Source organism: Brachionichthys hirsutus, chromosome 5, assembly GCF_040956055.1.
Source record: "Brachionichthys hirsutus isolate HB-005 chromosome 5, CSIRO-AGI_Bhir_v1, whole genome shotgun sequence".
NCBI classification, from domain to species: Eukaryota; Metazoa; Chordata; class Actinopteri; order Lophiiformes; family Brachionichthyidae; genus Brachionichthys; species Brachionichthys hirsutus.
This window is the reverse complement of record NC_090901.1, coordinates 9,138,732-9,160,394: the sequence shown is the minus strand read 5'-3', so window position 1 is coordinate 9,160,394 and position 21,663 is coordinate 9,138,732. Positions and strand designations below refer to the sequence as shown.

Genomic DNA, 21,663 nt, shown 5'->3' with positions numbered 1-21,663 from the left:
CGCCGGCCAGAGGTGGTGGAACGACCCGGAGTCTGTCATGTTAGTGGGCCATTAGATCATCGCAACACAGCAGCACAACAGGCGCAACACTCGACTCTAGTGTGCAGGGAGGTCCTTTAACGTAAGAAGAGCATTCCATGCGCTGCCGATGTAACCCCAACGACAAAACCACAATGCGTATCCCGACAGCCATTACTGCGTTTTTAAAACAGTGACAGGTAAAAATGATTTAATGGGAGTAGAAAATAAAGTTTGATGCACAATATTGTTTGTGACATATTAGGAAACGTTATTATTTGCACTCTACATCCGGCCTTCCGAGCTTCTCTCAGGGAATTGTGTTAGCAAATGTAAGCTGACATGTCAGCCAGGTTGGCTGTTTTCCTATGCTAAGCTAACATGATCACCTGCTGAGTGCTGCTTCACATTTACCATACGGAGTGGTATACTTCTTCTGATACAACAGCATAAGATTATTTCCCATAATACCATCCCATTCCTTTGATAATGTGACTCACTGAGTGGATGTTGTGCAACAGAGAATAACAACCAAACAGCTGGCGGTGAAAAGTGCGAAGGACGATGTTAGTAATGTGCATCGCTTTCATTCGGCCAGGGGAATACAACGCAGACTGCTCAAGATTAGACATCCTTCCTGCAACATTTTTCGTGATGGCTCCTGGGATTTGAGGATTGAAAAAAAAAAACCCGTCAGCGATGTAGAAAGAGGGAAGGTCAAGGTGCCCCAGTTCATCACCCAAAGCTCAGAAAAAGGCCAAAATAAGCCATGCAAATCTAAAAGCGCACAGAGCTGAACCCTGCCCCCCCCCCCCCCTTTGGACAGAAGAGGCTGTCACTGTGACGAGAGTCGCAGTATGCACGGAATGTCCTGTTCCTTCGGATGCCTTAGGGAGGAGACTGAGAATGCTCATGACCCCCCCCCCCGTATTCATTCCTTTAATATAAAGACATGCATGAGGTCATATTCACTGTAAGAACAGGCATGCCTGTTCTCAATGGCTCCGTTCTCTTTAATCTTCACTCACCAGTCTGGCTCGTCTTCGGCTGTGCCCTCCAGATTTGATCTGTCCAAGCTTCTAGAGTTGGTTTCACACACCCAACTCTTTAGTCTCAATAAGGCGATGTCACTGTTCTAGCAACAAACATATGTAATGTGTGACTGGATGACTATTTATTTGTACTTTTTTGAGGGGGTCAAGGGTTTGGCGTGACCCTTTGGGTCCAAGGCGGTTGTTTGTGCGATGAGGCAGGTAAAGTGTGGTTAATGAGTGGCGGTTAGAAACTAGCTGGTGATATGTGGCACTGGAATGCAACTCGCTTCACGGTCAGCACTGGAATGCCTGGAAGGTTTGAGGAAGCTCTTTAAATATGTCATCTATTGTCTCAAACCAGTGCTTTTCTATTATCAGCCTTAACACCATGAATCCAGAGAGGATAGCGGATTGAGTGTAATGCAGAAGATTGATCGTTAATGATGAGCTAATGTCAAAATCTCAACACCTTTAAATTGCAATGAAGAGCCCCATAAGACGATTTTTGTTCCTTTTGATCCTTTTGGAAAGAAGGAGTGGGCGTGGTCTGGGAGAGGACAGGAAGGGGGGCGGGGCTTTCCGCTTCATATTCCGTCATGTCAATGAAGTCGCTCATTCAATCCCCGAGGCGCGTTAGATGGGAGATCCTAATTTAAGGATGACGAATTCAGTGTTCTCAGTAATTAGATTCCAGTCCGCCTCTTGATTTATGCGTCGCATCATTTTTTTTCAAACCGGTGAGAACTCGGATTATTATTATAAAGACTGTGGATAATCCGTGAACGAAGATGCGTTAAAGACAGGTGACTCTAAAGCCAGAAACGCACCAGGATGAGACTGTGGACGGTTCTTGTCCTGCTCCCGGTGTGCGCAGCCTCTCCTCCAGACGGTGAGTTTAAAAAACGTTCCTTTCTACACGCATCTGTTTAGAATTATTCTCCTACAGATCTGGAGACGCATCACGACAACCTGTCTGTGTCGCATCCACTGCCTGACGCGCCCATTGAGAACGACGCGCGTCTTTAACTTTAAACACGTTCCGTCACCAGAAACATCCCAACCCGAGGCTCCAGCTGCGGCGTGGGGGAGCCGCTGCTCCGGACGCGCCTGCAACCCACGCATGGGCAACTTGGCGCTGGGTCGAGTGGTGAGCGCCGCGTCGGTCTGCGGCTCCAACTCCTCGGAGCGCTTCTGCTTCTACGAGCAGACTGCTGCCGCCCGAATCCGGGAGACCTGTTCGGCCCCCAAGTGCGCCAAGTGCAACTCTCGAATCCCCGGCCAGGCGCACCTCCCCTCCGCCATGAGCGACTCCGCGTTCCGCTACCCGGACACTTGGTGGCAGTCTGCAGAGGGGGCGAAGGAGGAGGAGACGCTCCAACTGGACCTGGAGACGGAGTTCATCTTCACACACCTCATCCTCGTGTTCCGCTCGCCGCGCCCCGCTGCCATGGTGCTGGAGCGCTCCCGGGACCACGGGGACACGTGGGAGACCCTCCGGTACTTCGCCAGGGACTGTGAAGAGGCGTTCGGACTCGCAAGAGGGTCTCCAGTCAGGAGCGGAGCGACTTGCACCTCCAAATATTCAGGGGCTTTCCCGTGCGCCAGAGGAGAGGTGAGTTCCTGTGGATGCGCTGAACTACGTCAAGGGGGAGGCTCTTGTGATGAAGGCACGACAGATGTTTTGGTTGGAGGATGAAATGTGTTTCAAAAGAGAAACAGAAAAAAACTTGTTTAGGTGATTCATTGGTGTTGGAAGCACTTCAAGAGCAAAGCTTTGAGTGAGATGGAACAAGTTTCATGATTGGATTTCATTTCTGAAATCTGAGCGTGAAAACATCAAACATTCACCACGGTGACACTCACCATCTGCTTTGTGCTTGATGTCCATTTATTGGCTCCGGCATGCATTGACAAGCTGACATCACACAAACCACCGAACTAAATGTTGATCCCTTAGTCTGTTATGACCTGCATAGAATATTAATGTTCACTTTTATGCATATCTTATGTTCTCTCAAAGCTTTTTTGTTTGGACCCACTAAATCTGGCAGTGCAAGAGAGGGACTGACTCTCACTGTTTCGTCCCCAGAGCTTCAGACCGCATTGGGAGGTTCTGGTTAAACATCTGTATGAATATATGACTGATCTCATAATTGCTGTGTTTTTGAAACAAGTATGCGTCTCACTTCGGTGCGTTAGCTCTTTTGTGTCTAAGCCCATCGCCCTTTATAATTAATGTCTCAACATGCAAAGGCATTTCACAATATAGGGCATATTAAAAAGACAACAGCACGGCGGACCCGCCTCGCCGTTTGGCTGCACTTTAATGCAGATATTAGAGCAGCTGGTGTCTGAACTGACGGCCTCAGATAAATGACAGCAGGAAATGAAGAACGACCATACTGGCGTGTGACAGGATGAAAAACGAGAAGGGGAAATAAACCGTGCCAAAGATTTATTCTTCTGACTGAGGTATCACAATTTGTCAAATTGCAGTTATTATGCAGTAAATCTCGTTTCTTAACATCTGCTCTGCACGACCGACCATGTGATGCGTCTGTGATGCAGCATTATGGGAAGGCAAGATGAGTTAGATATGAGCTGTAGACTATATTAATTCATATTTGCATGTGCAAACGTTTCATTAATTTCATTAAAGGTGTCATCTCATGGAGTCAGTCCTTTGAAAAATATTAAAATTCAGCTAGTTTAAATATATTTAGTGAAATTAAACAGGAGCAAAGAAAATGCAGTTTTGCAAGAGATTAATTTTGTGCTTACAGAACTTCTTTGAGATCTTGAAAACAAAAAAACAACAACAAAATTTAAAGATATAGTTCAAATAATTTCAAGAACCTTTTCTATCCCAATTCATGTTTTTCTGGAAGACCAATACAACACGATTAATATTTTCCTTTGTGTTCCATCTTTGCCTCTAACATCATTCTCTCACTTTGTAGAAAATATTTTGCACATATAAAATCGATTTCCTCTCTCCTCTTCTTCAACCTCCAGGTGATCTATCGAGCCTTGCCGCCCTGGCTCTCCTCCGTGGATCCGTTCGGACCGGCTGCCCAGAACCAGCTTATGATCACCAACCTGAGAGTCCGTCTGCTGCGGCGCCAGCCGTGCCCCTGCCAGGTGAAACACCCTGGCGCTGCTGCCCTCCCCACAGACCATTATGCCATCTACGACTTTATCGTCAAAGGAAGTTGCCTCTGCAATGGCCATGCCGACCACTGTGTACCAGCCGGGATCAACCGACCCGGCCGACACAAACCCAACAATGTGGTGAGTGCTTCGGATATGTTTTGAACGCATCTTGCTGGTAAGGCAAATTTTGACCTCTTGCAAAAAACGTGTCTCGCTGAAGTCTGTCGATGGCGTGATTTTTTTTTTATCTCCGTTTTCATTTGATTTATGTGTCGGGATTGGGAGTAGAGGGTTTGGGGCTCTCAGCACGTCCCTTGTTCCTCGGCTGTGCGCTGGAATGCGCTGCTGAATCCGAAGGCTGCAGTGAAGCCTGGATTGTATGCCGCAGCTTTATCTACCATTACAGGGATTTAAGGATGTGGAAAACCCTCATTATGGTATTCAGCCTAATACTTTAACAATCCTGTCTCTGTCATGTCATTGCCTTCACTGTAGATTGAGACGAGAAGCACTTTTTTAATCCCAGCATGGTTTACAGGGGTGTAGACATGTTACCCAGCGAGTAATATGCTGCCTAGTTGTGGTACAACTGTGCATGGGGATGTTGGTATGTTGTAATACACAAGAAGTATTACACAGTAGTTGCAGTTGGGACACTGCTGCAAATCAGCCTCAGTGGAAAAAGCAGCACACTGACATTAAAGCACACATTTATTGAGGCGGATGAAGTTTTTTTATTTATATCCACCAATCGGCTGCCAGGCTTTGTGGATGACACGCGTGTTAACTATCCAACCGGTATACGGTGCAGTATATGTATATACTACAGGACATTCTTCCCTCCTTCTCCCTAAGGAATGCTTCCAAAATAATAAAAAAACAGAAACCCCACATCCTAGTCAATAATTCTGTCTCTACAGATTTAATGAATTCTAAATAACTTTTCTCTGTTTGTCGCCAGGTCCACGGCAAGTGTGTGTGCAGACACAACACAGCCGGAGACCACTGTGAGCGCTGCGTCCCGCTCTACAATGACCGACCGTGGCAGGCCGCCAATGGCATCATCGGGACGCCGCATGAGTGCCAGAGTGAGTGGATGAGTCGAGAGCGTTAAATGTAGCGGCAGGACGCGCTGCTTGTAGACTTTGTCTCCTAAATCAGGCGGTAACCTTCAAAGGAATGCGAGAACAAGCTGCTCTTGACTTGCCAGCTACTGTGAAAGCGAAATGAAACGCGTTTCAGATTGTTTCTTAACTGTGCTTGTGTCCGTTTACAACCAGAGTGCAAGTGTAACGGTCACGCCGAGAGCTGCCACTTCAGTCGTGGATTGTGGCTGGCGACAGGGCGGCGGAGTGGCGGCGTTTGTGACGGCTGCTCCCACCATACGGAGGGACGCCATTGTCAGAACTGCAAGAAGGGCTTCTTTAGAGACTCCAGGCGACCAAAAACCGCCCCCGACTCCTGCAAACGTAAGACCCTCGACACTCTGGTGTGCGTGCAGCTTCTTATTAAACCAAAACGCTGGATAGATGCCAGCAGAGGATTCCAATGAAGAGGGGCAGACTTTGATATTTTGAGGACAGCAATGGCTATTTGATTCCCTTTTATTCCCCTCTGGATTAAAGCAGATTGATTTGTCTGATGGGATTATCTTCCCTCGGCACCTTTCGAGCTGCTCCACTCTTTAGCAGCAGGAGCAACTGGGATCGCGTTGTTTTGGAATCCGACTGTACTTGCAAACAATGAAGGAATTTCCCACGGACCACGCGAGAACATTTGTACCATTCTTGCCCTCCCCCCCCCCAGCCTGGAACGCTCAAGCAGTTTGAAAGAAAAAGATGCAGTTTTGGAAAGAGTTGGAGCGAGACTGTAACAAAAGTCCCATCAGCAGCGGCCATCAGGCAGCCATTGGCGGTTTGTCTCGCTGCAGCGCTTGGGGCGTGCTGGCTACCGACTCCCAGCTTGTCGCTTGTTGAAGGATGATGTTTACACACTACGTAGCTCTGTTTGTCCTCTGTAGGGACACAGGTCCACAAAGGACGACTGCTCCTAGTTCTGGTGTCAGAAAAGGAGATTTATGCAAAAAGAAACTTGTCGCCCCTCTCCTCTGCAGCCTGTTCCTGCCACCCTGTCGGCTCTGTCCTCTCAGGAGGTAGCGCTCTCTGCAATCCCAGCAGCGGGGAGTGCACTTGTAAGCCTGGTGTCGGAGGCCCCCGCTGTGACAGCTGCATGCTGGGATACTGGGGGCTTCAGGAATACGGCTGTCGTCCCTGTGACTGTACAGGGGGGTGCGACCCCTACACCGGTGACTGCGTTTCTGGGTGAGAGCCAAGATTTAATTATGCATCCATATGTGCTTATACTTAAATATTATAACATATTGTGTAGAGGCAGAGTGCATTCTGGATGATTAACGCCGAGTGGAGCCCCGCCTCTGACTTTTTTACCTCTGCGTCGCAGCTCGGCCCTGGAGGTCTTGTATGCACCCGCCGGCCCCGTGGGACAAAGCAGCGATAATAGTGAGACGGCACTCTTTAGGGTAGAGGAGCTTTTCTCTGCACTGCACCACTCTGGTGAGTCACAAGTCACATTGCACTTAACTTGCTGTACATCCAAACCCACATAGATCAGATTAATCTCATTTTAAATTGAAATCTACGCATTAAAATGAAGTGATTTATACAAGGCCTTTTAATTCTGCCATTTTTTTTTTTTTTACCAGAGAAGTGTGACTGTGTAGAAGTCACCCTCAGCAGCCCTAAGGTCTTCTGTGCTGCAGAATACGACTACGGTGAGTGCTATGTCAAGGGAATTGATCCTTTAAGGCGAGGGTCAGACCTTTCAACAATGCAGTCGAGTCTGTGAATTGAAAACCCATCAAAAGTTTCTGCAATCAGATGTTTTGAATGCTATTTTGTTGCTACATAAAAAAATATATATAATAAAATCTGTATTTTAGGGGGGGAAATGTGATTCTCGCCACCAGGCTTCTTTTCATTCACTTCGGTGGTACATCAGTATGTTATCTTCAAGTATAGATCTATGAAAACATTTATAGTAAGGCTTATCTCTTGTCACGGTCTTGTGTACACGCACAAAAAAACAAAAACAAACCCCCCCCACTCCCAGAAGCATCGCTCCACAGTACTACTAGTAATCAGAAAGGGTACGGCATGCTGTTTTAATTCATAGGATGAATTAAATTATCGTTAGCCTCATAGCATAATTGCCTGTTGTCAATAGGCGTTGCCTGAGACAATTAGGCTATTAGGCTAACGATATGTGACTTTTAGTACATTGCTTAAATCAGTATTATGAGTTTGAAGGATCTTTTAATTACGTGCTCTGTCTGCTGACGGCCGTCGTCTTTCAAATTCCATCCTCCCAGTTTAAAATTACGACAATCCTTTCGGGTCTCCAAAACTTAAGTCAAAAAAATCCAGACAATATCATTCAGATCAGGACTTGAAAAGCTCCTCCAGCACCACAAAACAAACATGGATCACATTGTCATATCGGGTTGGTACTTCTTTTTCTACTCGCTGGACTCACTTCACCTTAGAAATGTCAGAACAAAGAACAGAGTCCAGTCTTGATATTTAGCGCCTTGCTTTTGGCGGACTGCTGATTTTGCAGTGCTCGTGGTGTGGGTGGTGTCGGCTCACGATAAAGGCTCCCATGCAGAGGTGGAGGTCAAGGTCAAGAAGGTTTTACACCAGAAGCCTCACATGAAGATCCAGAGGGGAAGCATCACTCTTTATCCAGAGTCCTGGACCATCCAAGGTTGTACCTGTCCCATCCTCAACCCAGGTCAGCTGCAGCCATTTATTCACTGGTTGATGTCGATCTGCCAGCTTTATGCTGGACAGAGAATCTCATTCTGTGAATGCCAACATCTTAGTCTGACTCATTTGGGCACAGGTGATTAAAGTAAACATTTTAGAGACCCTTCTCTCAGTTTTCTATATTTGTATGACTTTCTCAGTTTGTGCTCTGATTTCACCCCTCCAGGATCTGAGTACATCGTGGCTGGTCATAAGGACAGGAGGACTGGCCAGCTGATGCTCAACACCAAGAGCCTCGTTAAACCATGGAAGTCAAATTTGGGACGCAAATTCCTCCACATCCTGAGAAAAGACTGTGGCCACCGGTAGGGCATCGGCACGAACCGCAAAGGACAGAGGGATGGAAAGGTGACATTTGGATGAGCTAATGAGACGGCAACGAACAAGAGGGATTATTTGACTTTGGCATTTTGCTTGGACACTAAAAGCAAAATCCCATGACTTCCACAGGGATTTTACTATTTTGTTTTGTCCACGGCAACGAGAAAGGGCTGCAGCGTTACTGGGGTTGTTGCTAACCTGTGGTAGAATTATGCACATTTTACCAGGAAGACTTAAAAATTCGACCAAGTTCCTTTTAAAAGTCAAAGAGAATATGATGCAATCCTATAGATTTCATTGCACAAATGAGATTAGATGCCTGTTACTGTATGATAAGCCTCAGACCATCATGTTTCCAGGTTATGCAAGCATATAGAATGGATGTGAAATATTTTAATTGCTGGTTAAAGATGCTTCAGATCCAATTATCCAAAGCCCAGTCACACCCCACTGATTCCATTTCCTTCAGCCCTATTGGCTCTGACATCTGGCGAGGTCACCGTCTGACTCCTATTTGCTTCTCACAGATATTAGTGGTGAGTCACAAATTAGACACAATCAGAACAAATGAGCGTGTGCTTGCGTAAAGATGTCCGTGCATGAGCTCCGTGTCCTTGGTGGAGGAGTCTGGAGCGATGCAGGTCAGAACAAGTTACTCCTGGATGATGAAGAGGATTAAAAAAAAAAAACATTAAAGGAATCAGAAGCCTAATCTGAACAGCTCGGCTGCTGTGACGAGCGCAAAACACGCTCTGCTCCACCCTCCTGTCTGGAGAGCCTGCGACGGACAAAACTGTTTTCATAGCTGCTCCGGTTAAAGCATGGGTCATTATCAGGCTGTTTTAGTCGGACTGGATGTCCTCATGTGTTCCGCTTCCATGCGAGGAAGATGATTCACTTGAGAAGGCCTCTCTGAACCCGACCCGGGGGGAGCCAACGTGTGTGAGAAAGACGACAGGAGACAGTTTTAACATATGCTTCTTTTTATGGCATGTGACTCCCCGCTGCCCCCCCCCAAAATAAATATTTATTAAAAGCCGTGGAATTCATTGACATCACATCCAGAGGCCATTTTTGGAGCAAGGCTCGGTTAAGAATAGTCTCGGTCTGTTGTCTCCGAGGAGACAGACCAACTCTGTGAGGAGAAATAATGCATTCCTCAACCGTGACCTCACCGTCCACGTCCTTGTCCTGAAGACTTCACCGCAAAGTCAGAGAAAATGTTCTGGATTTTCCTTTTCACTAGAGGGGGTGTCGCCCCCCTTTGGATGAAATAGAGAAATGCACCTTTGCATCATGAATTATTCAAATTTATTGATTACGCTTGAACGTTTGAGCATTCATAAATAAGTAGGGAAGTAATCAGTAAAAGACTTATAACATATACTTATAATTATAAGGATATGTTTTTTTTTATTCTTGTTGATGTGGTAGATGTACATCAGAATTATAAGGATATTTTTTTCTGAACAGAAATATTTGCTGAGGTTTCACACCAGCGGCAGTGAGACTTTAGTGCCAAGCTGAAGAGAGTCCAGCCCTTCCTGTTATTCCTGTTATCACCAAATGTTCTGCAGTGACAGGATCATTCCTGAATAGTCCTACTTGAAACTGTTGAAACTTTAGGCTCATGTGAAATCAAACTGATGGCACTGTTTAAAAGAAATCTTTTTATTTTAAGATCACCCGTCAGATTTAATGCGACGGTTTCCATTTTAGAGCAACCTAAATTCCTCCTGTTAGACGGAGCTGTGACGAGGAGTCAGTCTGGTGACAAAGTGACACCAGACTGTCCCTCCTCTGCAGGACCAAGTTCCAAACCTGGGGAGACAGCGCCTTCTGCACCGCTAGCCCCCTACACTCTGGAACTCACTACCCCAAACTCTACGAGCCTGCTCTGACCTCGTCACCTTCAAGAAAGAACTCAAAACCCATCTGTTCAAAATAGCTTTAAATGTCTCATTTGACTTTTTTTTTTAATCAAATTGTATTACATTTATTTTCACGTTCATATTTTATTGTCGCTATTGCTTTCCTGTTTTTAACTTATGAACCTCTTGTAAAGCGAATTTATTTAGAAAGTATTAGTATTTAGTATTAGTATTTAGAAAAGTAAGATATGAATAAAATGTATTATTATTATTATTATTAAACACTATATCAGCAGTGCTTTTTGTAATAATTATAATAAAAATAATACATTTGATTTATTTCATTATTATTATTATTTTAATACATATAATACATTTTATTTATTAGTATTATTATTATTATTATTCTTAGAAAAAGCACTGCTGAGAGTGTTTTTTTCTTCTTTTACTTCCTCATTTGTACTTCAGACACAATTTACAGCATATCAGCTGTTTTATCAGACCTATTTCCAGTTTATGAGTCATTCGTGATGTCAGTTTTAGCAATGAGGATGTTGGAGGTGGAAATACACGCGCATGTGACACTGAAATATTTCTGTGAAGCGCAATCACTCTCATCTTAGAAATGTTGCTCTGAGAAGTATCGACTGAATTTAATATCAGAAATTATATCCACGTTTGTACGCGCTCACACAGTCAGAGTCCTTGAACACACCATAATAGTCTCTTTTAGTCGTACTGGCGCACATTTGCGCGCTGTGAATCTCAAAACACATATCATTACGCAATGTGCGCTTTTCCGTGTATTCTGGAGTTCAGACGTGGTTTATGTTGCGTTTGTTGTCGTACGTTATAATTACACTATTTGTGAACCTGAACAAACAGTGTGTGGCTCCAGAGCCCCCCCCACCCCACCCCCCCATGGAGTGTTGACGGAAACAGAAAGGAAGCTGTGGTCACTCCGCACTCAGCTGCGCGCCGCAGGATCACCTGCCTCACCCAACAGCCAAGTGGCGCTTTAGTTTTCATCGATTTTACGTCATATTTTCGGTCTCGCACAAAATGCCGCAGTGATTTCTGAGTTTTAACAAAGGAGACACGAAGCGAGGGTCGCGATGAGGAGCGCAGGTGAGTGATTGGAAACTCCTTTACCTTTTCAGTGAGTGCGCGTTCATCATCTAACAGGTACGGTTCAGATGAATACATGTGTTTGCGATTGAAGCCTGTCTTTCATCTGTCGGGATTAATAATTGGACGCGTTGTAGGTTGGGCTTCAGATTACTAACACAAATGAATATTTACGTTTATTAAGAGATTCAAGACAAAAAGAGCGGATGTCTGAAATGTAAAATTTGTTCTCTTTCTATACTCGTTTCAAACTGGAAAAATCCAGATCCCTTCCTGTCATTGACAGCACGGCAGGTTACTGTTTAGTTCCCATGAAGTTGGTGGACTCTTTTCCAGAATATTTCCAGAATATGCTTTGCTCTTCAAATCGGACGAGACACACCATTTTTCTTTCTTTCATTATTTTTCATTATTTGAAGCTGTTGAAGTACATCCCATTTTTCTCTTTAGGAATGCACAAGCCACCTCTGGCCCCGAAGCCAAAGCTGCCCCAGCCTCAGGGACCAGAGCCGCCTCCCTCAGGCTCCAAAAGAGAGGGTGCCTTGCCTTCTGGAACGCCAAAGAGGGTTAAACCCGAACTAGCCCCCAAACCCTTCCTGCCCAAACACACTAGCGTGGTTGAATCCAAACTGCCTGTTTCAAAGACTGTGGCCCAAATATCTGGCACAAGAACTCCAAGCTTTCTTAACTCCCAGCGAGAAGTACCTCAAAGATTACAAAAAGGAGAACAGCAAGAGAACAAAAAGCCAGACCGGCTTTATATTATTCCTATTTGTCTGTGTAGTCATGAAAACTGCGTTTGTATGGCGAAGACATCAGCAGGCACCGACGAAATGGACAAAGACTTGCAAGTGTTGGTCAAGTGTAAACCTGGAGGAGGCATAAAACCTCTGCCAACACCTCGACACACTTCAGGTAGCAACAGAGAGAAAATGATGCCTTCTTCTGCCAACAGCCACTTTGAAAACCATAAACCTCGTCTAGATTCATTTACTGAAGACCGAAACCTCAACACGAACGCAAATGTCGTGGCTGTTCGGCCGTCCTCTCTTCACAGAACGTGGAGCGATGAGATGAACGGTAAAGAAATACCTCAAAGTGCACCTGAAAAAGCACCAGAGGTTGATGCTCTGAGCTCAGAGGACATTTATTCTGTTCCCCGATCCGAACCAGTACCAGTAGAATGCAGGAAATCTGTCCATAATCCTGTACCATGGAAACCCAGAATGGCTGTGTTGACCCACCGGGAAAAGGAGGCGGCAGGGATGGTAGGAAATGTGAGCCAGAAAGGGCCGTATACAAATGTGAAGGAGGAGAAGGGCAACTCATCACCGTCTTCCGGGCAACCTGTTGAAATGCAACCAATGTTTGTGTCCGTGGGAAAGCAAGGCCCTCCGTGTAGGAAAAAGCCTTTTCTGTCTGCACCCGAGAAAGAATCGACGCAGGATGAAGACCGCCAGACAGACGGCCAGGAGACGGAGGCGTCTGTCGACAAGGACGGCGATGAGGTGGACAGGGAAGGAGCGCCTGATCACGAGGAAGTCTACACTGACTTCCTTTATGGTCCTCCTTCTTGCTGTTCTCTCAGTCAACAGGAGCTGAGGCCTCCTCCTGCTGTTACTGCGCCTGTCAGAAGAGAGTCAAGGAAGCTCCAGAGACACAGCAGCATGATGGAATCGCTACAGAGGAAGAGCAATGCCTCTGAGGAAAAACGGGAAATGGGGGATAGCTTAAAAGCACCTGCCCTTTCTGTAGCAGCTTCTGTTATGAAGAGGAGACTGCCTTCGCCTCCAGCAGAGAAAACGAGCAAAAGCATCTTTACAGGCGCACCGATTAAGCCTTCTCGACACAGCCTGGGCAAATCCAAGTCCTTCTCTGGTGCTGACTTGGTTTGTTCTGATGGACAGAAGAAGAACTCATTTCTGAAACAGCTGGACATGAAGCTCTCAGTTAAGACGTTTTCCAAAATAGTAGGAAAAGGAGGCCAGGGCTGGGACGTCGCTGGGAATGACAAGCAAGCCCACGCAGACGGGCATCAAGATGGATGTGAGAGCTGCCAGGAAAATCTCGGGGTCAAGCTTAAACCCTCTAATCCAATCAAAGTGGAGCAAAGCGTGGATGGAGATGATTTTTTTCCTGCCGAAGAACAAGAACCCTACTATGAGAATATTTCTTACTATGAGGACATACCGATCTACATGAACTTGGATGTGGAACAGGCCGCTACAAGCCCCCGGGCCCCCTACTCCCAGCCTCCGTTCCGGACGATGCCAGAGGATGACGATGAGGGCATTTATGAGGAGCAAGCACCATATATGTCCTTTGGTCAGCCAACAACAAGCAGCGAGAGGTACATCATGATGGCTTTCATTTCTCTGTGTGTGTTTGGTTTCTCTTATCACGCCGCATCCTACGTTTCCCGCATCAATCGGTTCACCCAGTGCAAAGAGTGACGAGACAAGAATGCCACAGAGAAGCAGGGAAGGTTGCCCTTTGTCTTGATTGTTGGCACACATTATAGATTTGATTGCCTGTCACATTTTTTTAATCCTTTTGTGATTGTTGGAGGCGGTGCAGGACACACTCATTTGTCTCCTGTTACCTGCTCGCCATTACGAGAGCAGCGTGCCTTTTCCGGAGACCATGTCGTTCTAATTCTAAATAATCTGCAGAGTTGCTTCAACGGCTTTCATTTAAAAAAAGAAAGAAAATTAAATCAAAGAAAGAGTCTCAACAAAACATTACACTTTGTGAATAAAGGAGCAGCTGGTGCTTTCGTTTGATATACAGAACTTTTGACCAGTGATCAGTTGGAAAAACAGGATTACTGAATTGAGGGGGAGGCGGCCGGGGGGGGGGGGGGTGGGGGTGCACAGCTTAGATCGCTCCAGTCACATGTTGGGAACACGTGGAGCAACTCGCAAGCAGATAACAGTTGAATGCAGCAGCTATTGTAAGCCTGCCATAAGCGTAAGGCCTGCAGACTCCGCCTTGTTGGTTTTGCGGCTGGGTCAAAGTCGTGCCTTCTATTGCTGATCTGGCAGGTTCGCTTTCAAAAAAGACCTTCGGTTTAGGAGGTGATGTTTCAAATCTGTGATAATTGTCCGCTTCGGTGCGTGCAAAACTGTGTGTGCACCAACAGAAGCTCTGTTGATGAGGAAGTGGAACCCCAGGCTGAAGTGCCCTGCAGGAACAACAATGAGTTTGATGACACCTCAGATGAGGAGGATCATAGCAGCTCCATCTCAAGTAAAGGGGACCCTGAGCAGCCAGACCGAAGTTCGGTGAGAAGCAAACGCTCTTCCTACTTTTGAGTTCAGTCCCTGAAGTGCTCAGAAATACATCTGAAAGAAATTCTTTGGGATAGGATTTGTATTAATATTTTCTTTTTCATGATGAATTGGGTTTATCATATCTAGAAAAACAACAACTGTAACATAATGGGGGGGGGGGGGGGGGGGGGGGGTCGCTTTGTCACAAAACTTGTTGGAACAAAACTACACAGTAATAGGTTATAGTGCACAATATTTTATAAAGTCTTGGCTTTGCACTTTTTTTTTTTTTAGGTGCAGACTGACCAGAAGAGGATTAAGATTCGCCACATCGCTGAAGAAATCATGAGCTCTGAGAGTGTGTAAGAGTCCTGATAAAACTTCATTCCTAATTTTCCCATCGTTTATCACAAAACCGTTTGCAAACTGAATTAAAATTCTGACCAAATGGAGGTAAAAAAAAATATGAGGGTAACTTCACCCATATAATCTGTAATCTCATAAATTCTTTTTATGTTTTTTTTCCCCCTAGTTTTGTCGACGCCCTGAAGTTGCTTCATGTCGTAAGTATCCCCACACATTAACCTCTAAAGTCTAAACGGTAGTGTACAGGATCTGCTATAGTGTGCTGTCCGAACCCACATTCTCCACATGTGTTTGATTATTCTACCCACTGAGGCACATGCAGGAGCCTCATTAAAGGAGTGTTCAAACATCAGCACCACACTAAATGTTGAGTCCCCTGGCACTTTGGGAAATTGAGCTAAACCCACCAGAATTATGTTATGAATTGGTGTCTTTACTGTACCAAATTTAAACTAGTTTTGGATGCTCTCTGGCTAAATGAACAAGGGGAATTCCTAGTCGAAGTCGATCAGCATTACTGACGTTAAAAGGCAGTGCCAATGAGAGGGTGCAAGATGTTTTCTGACTGCCAAGAAAAAGCACAGAGAGGGAATTAATTATTTAAATATGTGGACACCAGTTTACACTAGAGATAGTCCTTAACCAGAAGGCAGTCGCATTGTTTCCCTTAGTTGTTTGCATGAAAGCACCAGAAGTATACTCTGAGAAGAAGATCCCAGCATTAAAACTAGAAAAGCACTCAGAGAGCGCAGACCTCCGCCAAGCAGCTCATTCCTCTCAAAGTGAGGCCCCCAAACCCACAGGTGATCACGAGACACCAATGTTGGGGGTCAAGAAATTATTTCCAACAAGCAATTACAATTTAAAATTGACTTTACAAATTAAAATGTGTTTTGCGTCTATGGATGGATTAATGCATGTGCGCTTAATGTTGTATTCGCCAAGCACCTCCACAGATGGTGGACGTCGCAAGTCTCTGGCGCCATGGGTCAGGGAGCAGATCAACAAAAACAGTTCAATAAAGAATGCCTCCCATAAAGGTCGGAATCTGACTATGTGATCTGACCTTCAGGACTTCCGTGATGCGGTGACCAATGCATCTCCTCCGAATGGGAAGCCTGTGATTGAGGAACGTCTCCTCAGCCAGATTCTATACTACCTGCCACAGCTCTACGCACTCAATCAAGACCTGCTCAAAGAGTTGAAGCACAGAATGGCCCAATGGTACAAGAAATGCTGCAGTAGTTTTGCATCTTTTTGGTCTGCAGATCGTTCCCATGTGTATTGTCGGAAGCATTAGCCATGTCATAGCTTCCAATCCTGGGGTAACTATTAGGTAACGGCTTTGTCCTGTTGCAACGTGCAAGAAGCAGTCTGTAAATGGTCAGATGGAGTAGATGAGCATTTTAGCGTGAATTGGTTCAAAAGCTGAGCCAAGCCTGATTGTCCAACTGGATTTCCCAACTTTATTGGGGTATCCTGACTTCAGTCAGGATCTACAATCTTGGGGAAAGTCTTCCTAGGAGTGTAGAAGCCAATAACCACCACTATGGAATTAGCACTCATCATATCAACAACCACAGTGCCCCCCCCCCCCCCCCCCCCCCCTCATCCTGCCTTATTCTTTGTACAGGGATGAGAATTCCCAGCTGGCAGACATTTTCCTGAAGAAAGGGCCCTATCTGAAGATGTACTCCACGTACATCAGCGAGTTTGACAGGAATGCGGCTCTACTGGTGGGACTGAGTAAGAAGAACCCGGCTTTTGGAGCAGTTGTACGGGACTTTGAGGTAGTGAGACCTGCCTGACATGTTTTCTATTTCCTGTCTGAGCTGGCATGCTGATGCATCTCTGATGTTGGTCCTCAAAACTGTGTCATTTGCAATATTTGTTTGTTTTTCTTGTCCAAGGCGAGCCCTCGCTGTGCCAACTTGGCTCTGAAGCATTACATGCTGAAGCCTGTTCAGAGGATTCCTCAGTATCAGCTGCTGCTCACAGGTAGATCTGCTAACCTTTCATAATAATCACATTAACGTATCGTTGCAAGTTTCACTTATTAATCAAATGACGCTCCACCTATGTAAATACCAGCTTCTCAAGTTTGCTTTTATTTTCTGACGTCTCAATGTAAGCACCACGCTGCCATCTATTGGCCGAGGAATTTTGCTTTCCCAATCCTCTCGCTTTTGAAGTGAATTTTGAAGTGAAGCCCAAATTCTGATTTGGTGACATAACACGAGCTTGACCACATGAATGATCTTAGTGATTCATGTAAGCACCTGCAAACCTTTTCCTCCAGGATTTTGATTTCAGATTACATTCCAGTTAATTAACTGCACAACACCGACCACTTGTAACCCAGAGCACATGATGCTTTTTTTTGCACATTGGGCTGAATTCTTAAATGTTTGTGTTTCAGACTATCTCAAAAACCTATCTGAAGATTCCGCTGATTATAAAGACACCCAAGGTAAACTAAGGTCTTTACGACCCCTGCATTCTCATCTGATGGCAGCAGTGGAATAAAACCGTTTCCTCCATGCATCTGATTACGAACGTTTATCTGCTCAGCTGCTCTTGCACTGGTGAAAGAAGTTGCCAATCATGCCAACGACATCCTGAAACAAGGGGTGAGGAAGGAGGGATCTGCAGGATCTTCATTTAACATGTTAATAAAATTCTCCATGCATGTATCACTGCCCTTTTTTTCTTTGCAGGATAATTTCCAGAAGCTTATCCAGGTGCAGTGCAGTCTGACCAGCCACCAGGAGATCGTCCAACCTGGGCGGGTATGGCTGTGCTAACAAACATAAAAAAAAAAAAAAATCATTATTTATTTTGTGAATTGCACTTTTGAATGCAAACTTTGTAATTGCTCTCACCTCGGATGCTGTTTCATTAACACAATTGTTTACCTGCACTTCATTTACACTGAACACCAAATCACTTTCTCATAAATATAAATATATTGTTCAAATAAAGGCGCATAATAAAGTAAACATCTTTTGATTCAGTCACTTAATCCTTCCAGTCGATAAATATTCATTTTTGTTCCACGTGAATGACGATATCACCTCAAGGCTCACGTTTCACCAAAGCAAAGATCAAATAACAGTTGAGTGTTTGATCTTGGCTAATACTGTACAACATTTTAGTTAATCTTATTTTCTCATAGTTTTTTTTTTTTTAACATTCTGATCTTCCTGACATTTAACAGGTGAAAAGTAGCCACCATGCTTATTCGGTCAAACTAGTGCAAACTGTTCTAATTACATTCTGTCCCACAGATCCTCCTGAAAGAGGGAATGTTGAATAAGCTGTCCAGGAAGGTCATGCAGCCCCGAATGTTCTTCCTGGTACGGGAAAACCTGTTTGTTCCGTCTTTCATTTCATTCTGGTTCTTAAAACATTTACAATCCAGTACAGGTATTGCAATGATCTGCCTGTTGTAAAGTTTCTTGGTAGATCTTGGATAAGATAATATGTCTGTTGTTATCGAGGCATCAAAGCTTTACTGAAGGATAAACCAAAGGACACAGCGAAGCTGATTTATTTACGTCTGTATTTTATTCATCTCAAGCTTGCATAATAGAAAAACCGGAAATAAAATTATTTTCTTTATCGTTTCTCCTTTAGTTTAGCGACACATTTTTGCACGCCATTCCTGTTCAGTCAGGCCAGTACAAGTTCAAAAACATGCTGTCTCTGGCTGGGATGAAGGTGAGCACACACACACACACAGACACACGCATATAGTATGTGTATAGAATCACAAGATACGCTATGCATTGTCATCACTGTTCATAAATGAAATGAATTACAGGTTAGCAAACCGAGCCAAGAGGCCTATCAGAACGAGCTGAACATTGAGAGTGTGGAACGCTCCTTCATTCTCTCAGCAAGGTAATAATGAGAAGAAAAACATACCGGCTGGTGTTTGACAGACACACTCTGCTTCATTGGTCTGTAACCCTGTGTTTTCCCCAGCAGTGAATAAATATATAGGAAGGTATATAGTCACGGTTTCTTTTCAGTTCTGCTGCAGAGCGAGATGAATGGCTCAAGGCCATGTCCACAGCGATTAGTGACTACGCCAAGAAAAAGATCAGTTTTTTATCCGGCAAGTCTCCAGAGGAGGTAAGATGACGTCTGAAAAGATGAACTTCATACATTTTCTGCTTGCAGAGATGAGACTGTAACGTATGAGTGATTATTTAATGGCGCGTGCGTGAATGACCTTTCATTCCCCTCAGGTAGAGCTGCAGGATGATGGTGATGATGCTCCTTTGGGATCCAAAGCCCCCATTTGGATCCCTGACCCCAGGACCACCATGTGTATGATCTGCATGTCTGAGTTCACCCCATTATGGCGGCGACACCACTGCCGTGCATGTGGGAAGGTAAAGTGACTTAAATGGAGTTGGATTGAGAAAGTGTCTAAAAAAACTAACAAATACCCAAATGATGTTCCTGTAATTTTCTTTATCAAAACATTAAAGATTACAAAACAAATTAAACATTTGCATAATAAAAATTGGATCACAGTTTACTGTTGTTATATATATATATATGTTTTATCTTATCTCATCAGGTGGTGTGTCGGAATTGTTCCTCCAAAAAACACAGTCTTGAATACCTAAAGAACCAAATAATGCGAGTGTGTGACTTGTGTTTCCTGGTTCTTCAGCAACAGAAAAGTAAGTCGAGCTTCCTCCAAACATTGTTCGGAATCCGATCCAAAAGTCAAAAGCTGCGTATTTCACATTTCTGTTCTTCAGGTGACCAAGACGCATCAGCGACTGTGCCTACTGGAAACAGAACTCACCGCGCTTTCAACAGGAAGCAGAAAAAGATTCCCGCTCTGCTGAAAGAGGTCTCTGCTGCTTCGACCTGATCAACACGTTCTGCGATACCGCGATAATGACCTGACGGCTCATCAGATGAGTTTTATGTGTCGCAGGTGACGGCAAACACGTACTCCTCCATGAGTGGGTATCTGTATAGGTTGAAGAAAAAAAAGAAGCAGGGGAAGAGGCTTTGGTTTGTCATCAAAGACAAAGTCCTGTACACATACGCTGCAAGTGAGGTAAGGTGTCCTCTTAGCATCACAGGAATACCAGAGGACTACGTGGATTCAAGTCATCTTTTATTGTGTCTTCCTGCAGGATGTCGCAGCCTTAGAGAGTCAGCCCCTGCTGGGGTTCGTGCTGAAAGTCGATTCTTCACAGACGTCAAAGTTTAAGCTTTACCACAAAAATACACTTTACTACATTTTTAAAGCCGATGACATCCCTACCGCACAAAGGTACAGCGTAAAGTGGATGGGCCACCTGTTGAACTATGCGACGGCAATAATCGGAACTGGCAAAAGAAATAAAATACGCACATTCTCAACACAAGTCGGACTACAGTTACCTATGCAAAGAAGAGTCGTAAAAGTAGAAGCATTGATTCAATTCCTTTACTTTAATAAAAGTAAAAAGTGCAGCGTATGCAAAATATTACAGTAACATACATCCCTTTGAAAGAGGCTTGTGCAATCCCAACTGATCCTTATGTCATATTCATTAATGTTAATTGAAGGAATTGGGAGCTTTATTTCAACTTTTATTGATGCCATTCACAGGTGATGAATGTAGTCATTCATCTATTCAGTAGAAGACATAAAAGCCAATATGTATCAAGGATCTGTGCCTTGTTACTTTCTCTGGTAGAAATTCTAATATTCACCTTTTTTTTTTTTAACAGATGGATCGCCTCGTTCAAAGAAGCCACTGTGCTTTAATCTCAGGTGGAGCGATGCGACATAAGTTTGACCTTGCTTGAAAATGTTTTATCAGTGCTCTGTTCATTCTGTACAAAGGATCTGGAGACACTGGGATCAGTTGCACTGAAATAGAACCCAGGTATATTATTGCCTACCTTTTACATTCTATTCAGTGTATCCTCTTGACAGAAACACCAGCAATCTGTAGCTATTGTAAACTGTCATGCTTTTATTTCGTCACAATTTTTTTTTTTTTTGGAGCAAGCTGCTTGTATTTCTGCAGCAGGTTTGTTATTGATGTCAACAGGACCCTGCTGTAACATTTTGTCCACATTTACTTAATGATTTTGAGGTCAGGTCAAATGTTGTCTTGCTATTTGAGAATAATGACATTATTCCACACTCCTGAGACCTGGTGTGGATGTTTCTGCAGTGTCTCTTCACATTTGGGTTTCACTGTGTATTAAAAAGCATTTCTGTAACTTTAAAACTAGCCTAAAGTCTTAACTGTGCATGAGACGAATATTCCTTTTTTAAACATCACTGTACCATAATCATACTTCACTGACTGGTGACTGTACATAGTTTATATTCCTACTTGTCCTTTTTGTAAATATAGAGTAAATCACATGATCAAATCTCCAAGAATCTCACTGTTGCTGTTTAAATCACAAATAAATTTTCATTATTGTGTTTTTTGTTGTGGTCAATCATTCAAAAAGGGGGAAAATATGGCTGCAGATAAAAAAGACAAAGGCAATGTTTTCATGTCTTAATGTGAGCAAATTGAGAAAATACATTAATACTGTTATGAGTAGACTTTATAAACCCAGTCGATGTAGAACTATGAATTAGTATTTAATATTTTTCAACACTGGCTATATTTAA

General features: G+C 44.2%; 1 protein-coding gene and 1 pseudogene across 1 annotated transcript; both read left to right on the top strand.

Annotated features, from left to right (window-relative positions):
- The first annotated feature begins 1,883 nt into the window (after positions 1-1,883).
- LOC137893658 (netrin-4-like) lies at positions 1,884-9,330 on the top strand. Its single transcript, XM_068739077.1, has 10 exons — positions 1,884-1,941; positions 2,102-2,664; positions 4,068-4,343; positions 5,167-5,293; positions 5,486-5,674; positions 6,319-6,526; positions 6,666-6,778; positions 6,928-6,996; positions 7,842-8,015; positions 8,217-9,330. Exons 1-10 carry the CDS (start codon positions 1,884-1,886, stop codon positions 8,357-8,359), a joined length of 1,920 nt encoding a protein of 639 aa, XP_068595178.1. The 3' UTR covers positions 8,360-9,330.
- Positions 9,331-11,357: 2,027 nt separating this feature from the next.
- On the top strand, positions 11,358-21,429 carry LOC137893657 (FYVE, RhoGEF and PH domain-containing protein 6-like; annotated as a pseudogene).
- The last annotated feature ends 234 nt before the right edge of the window (positions 21,430-21,663 follow it).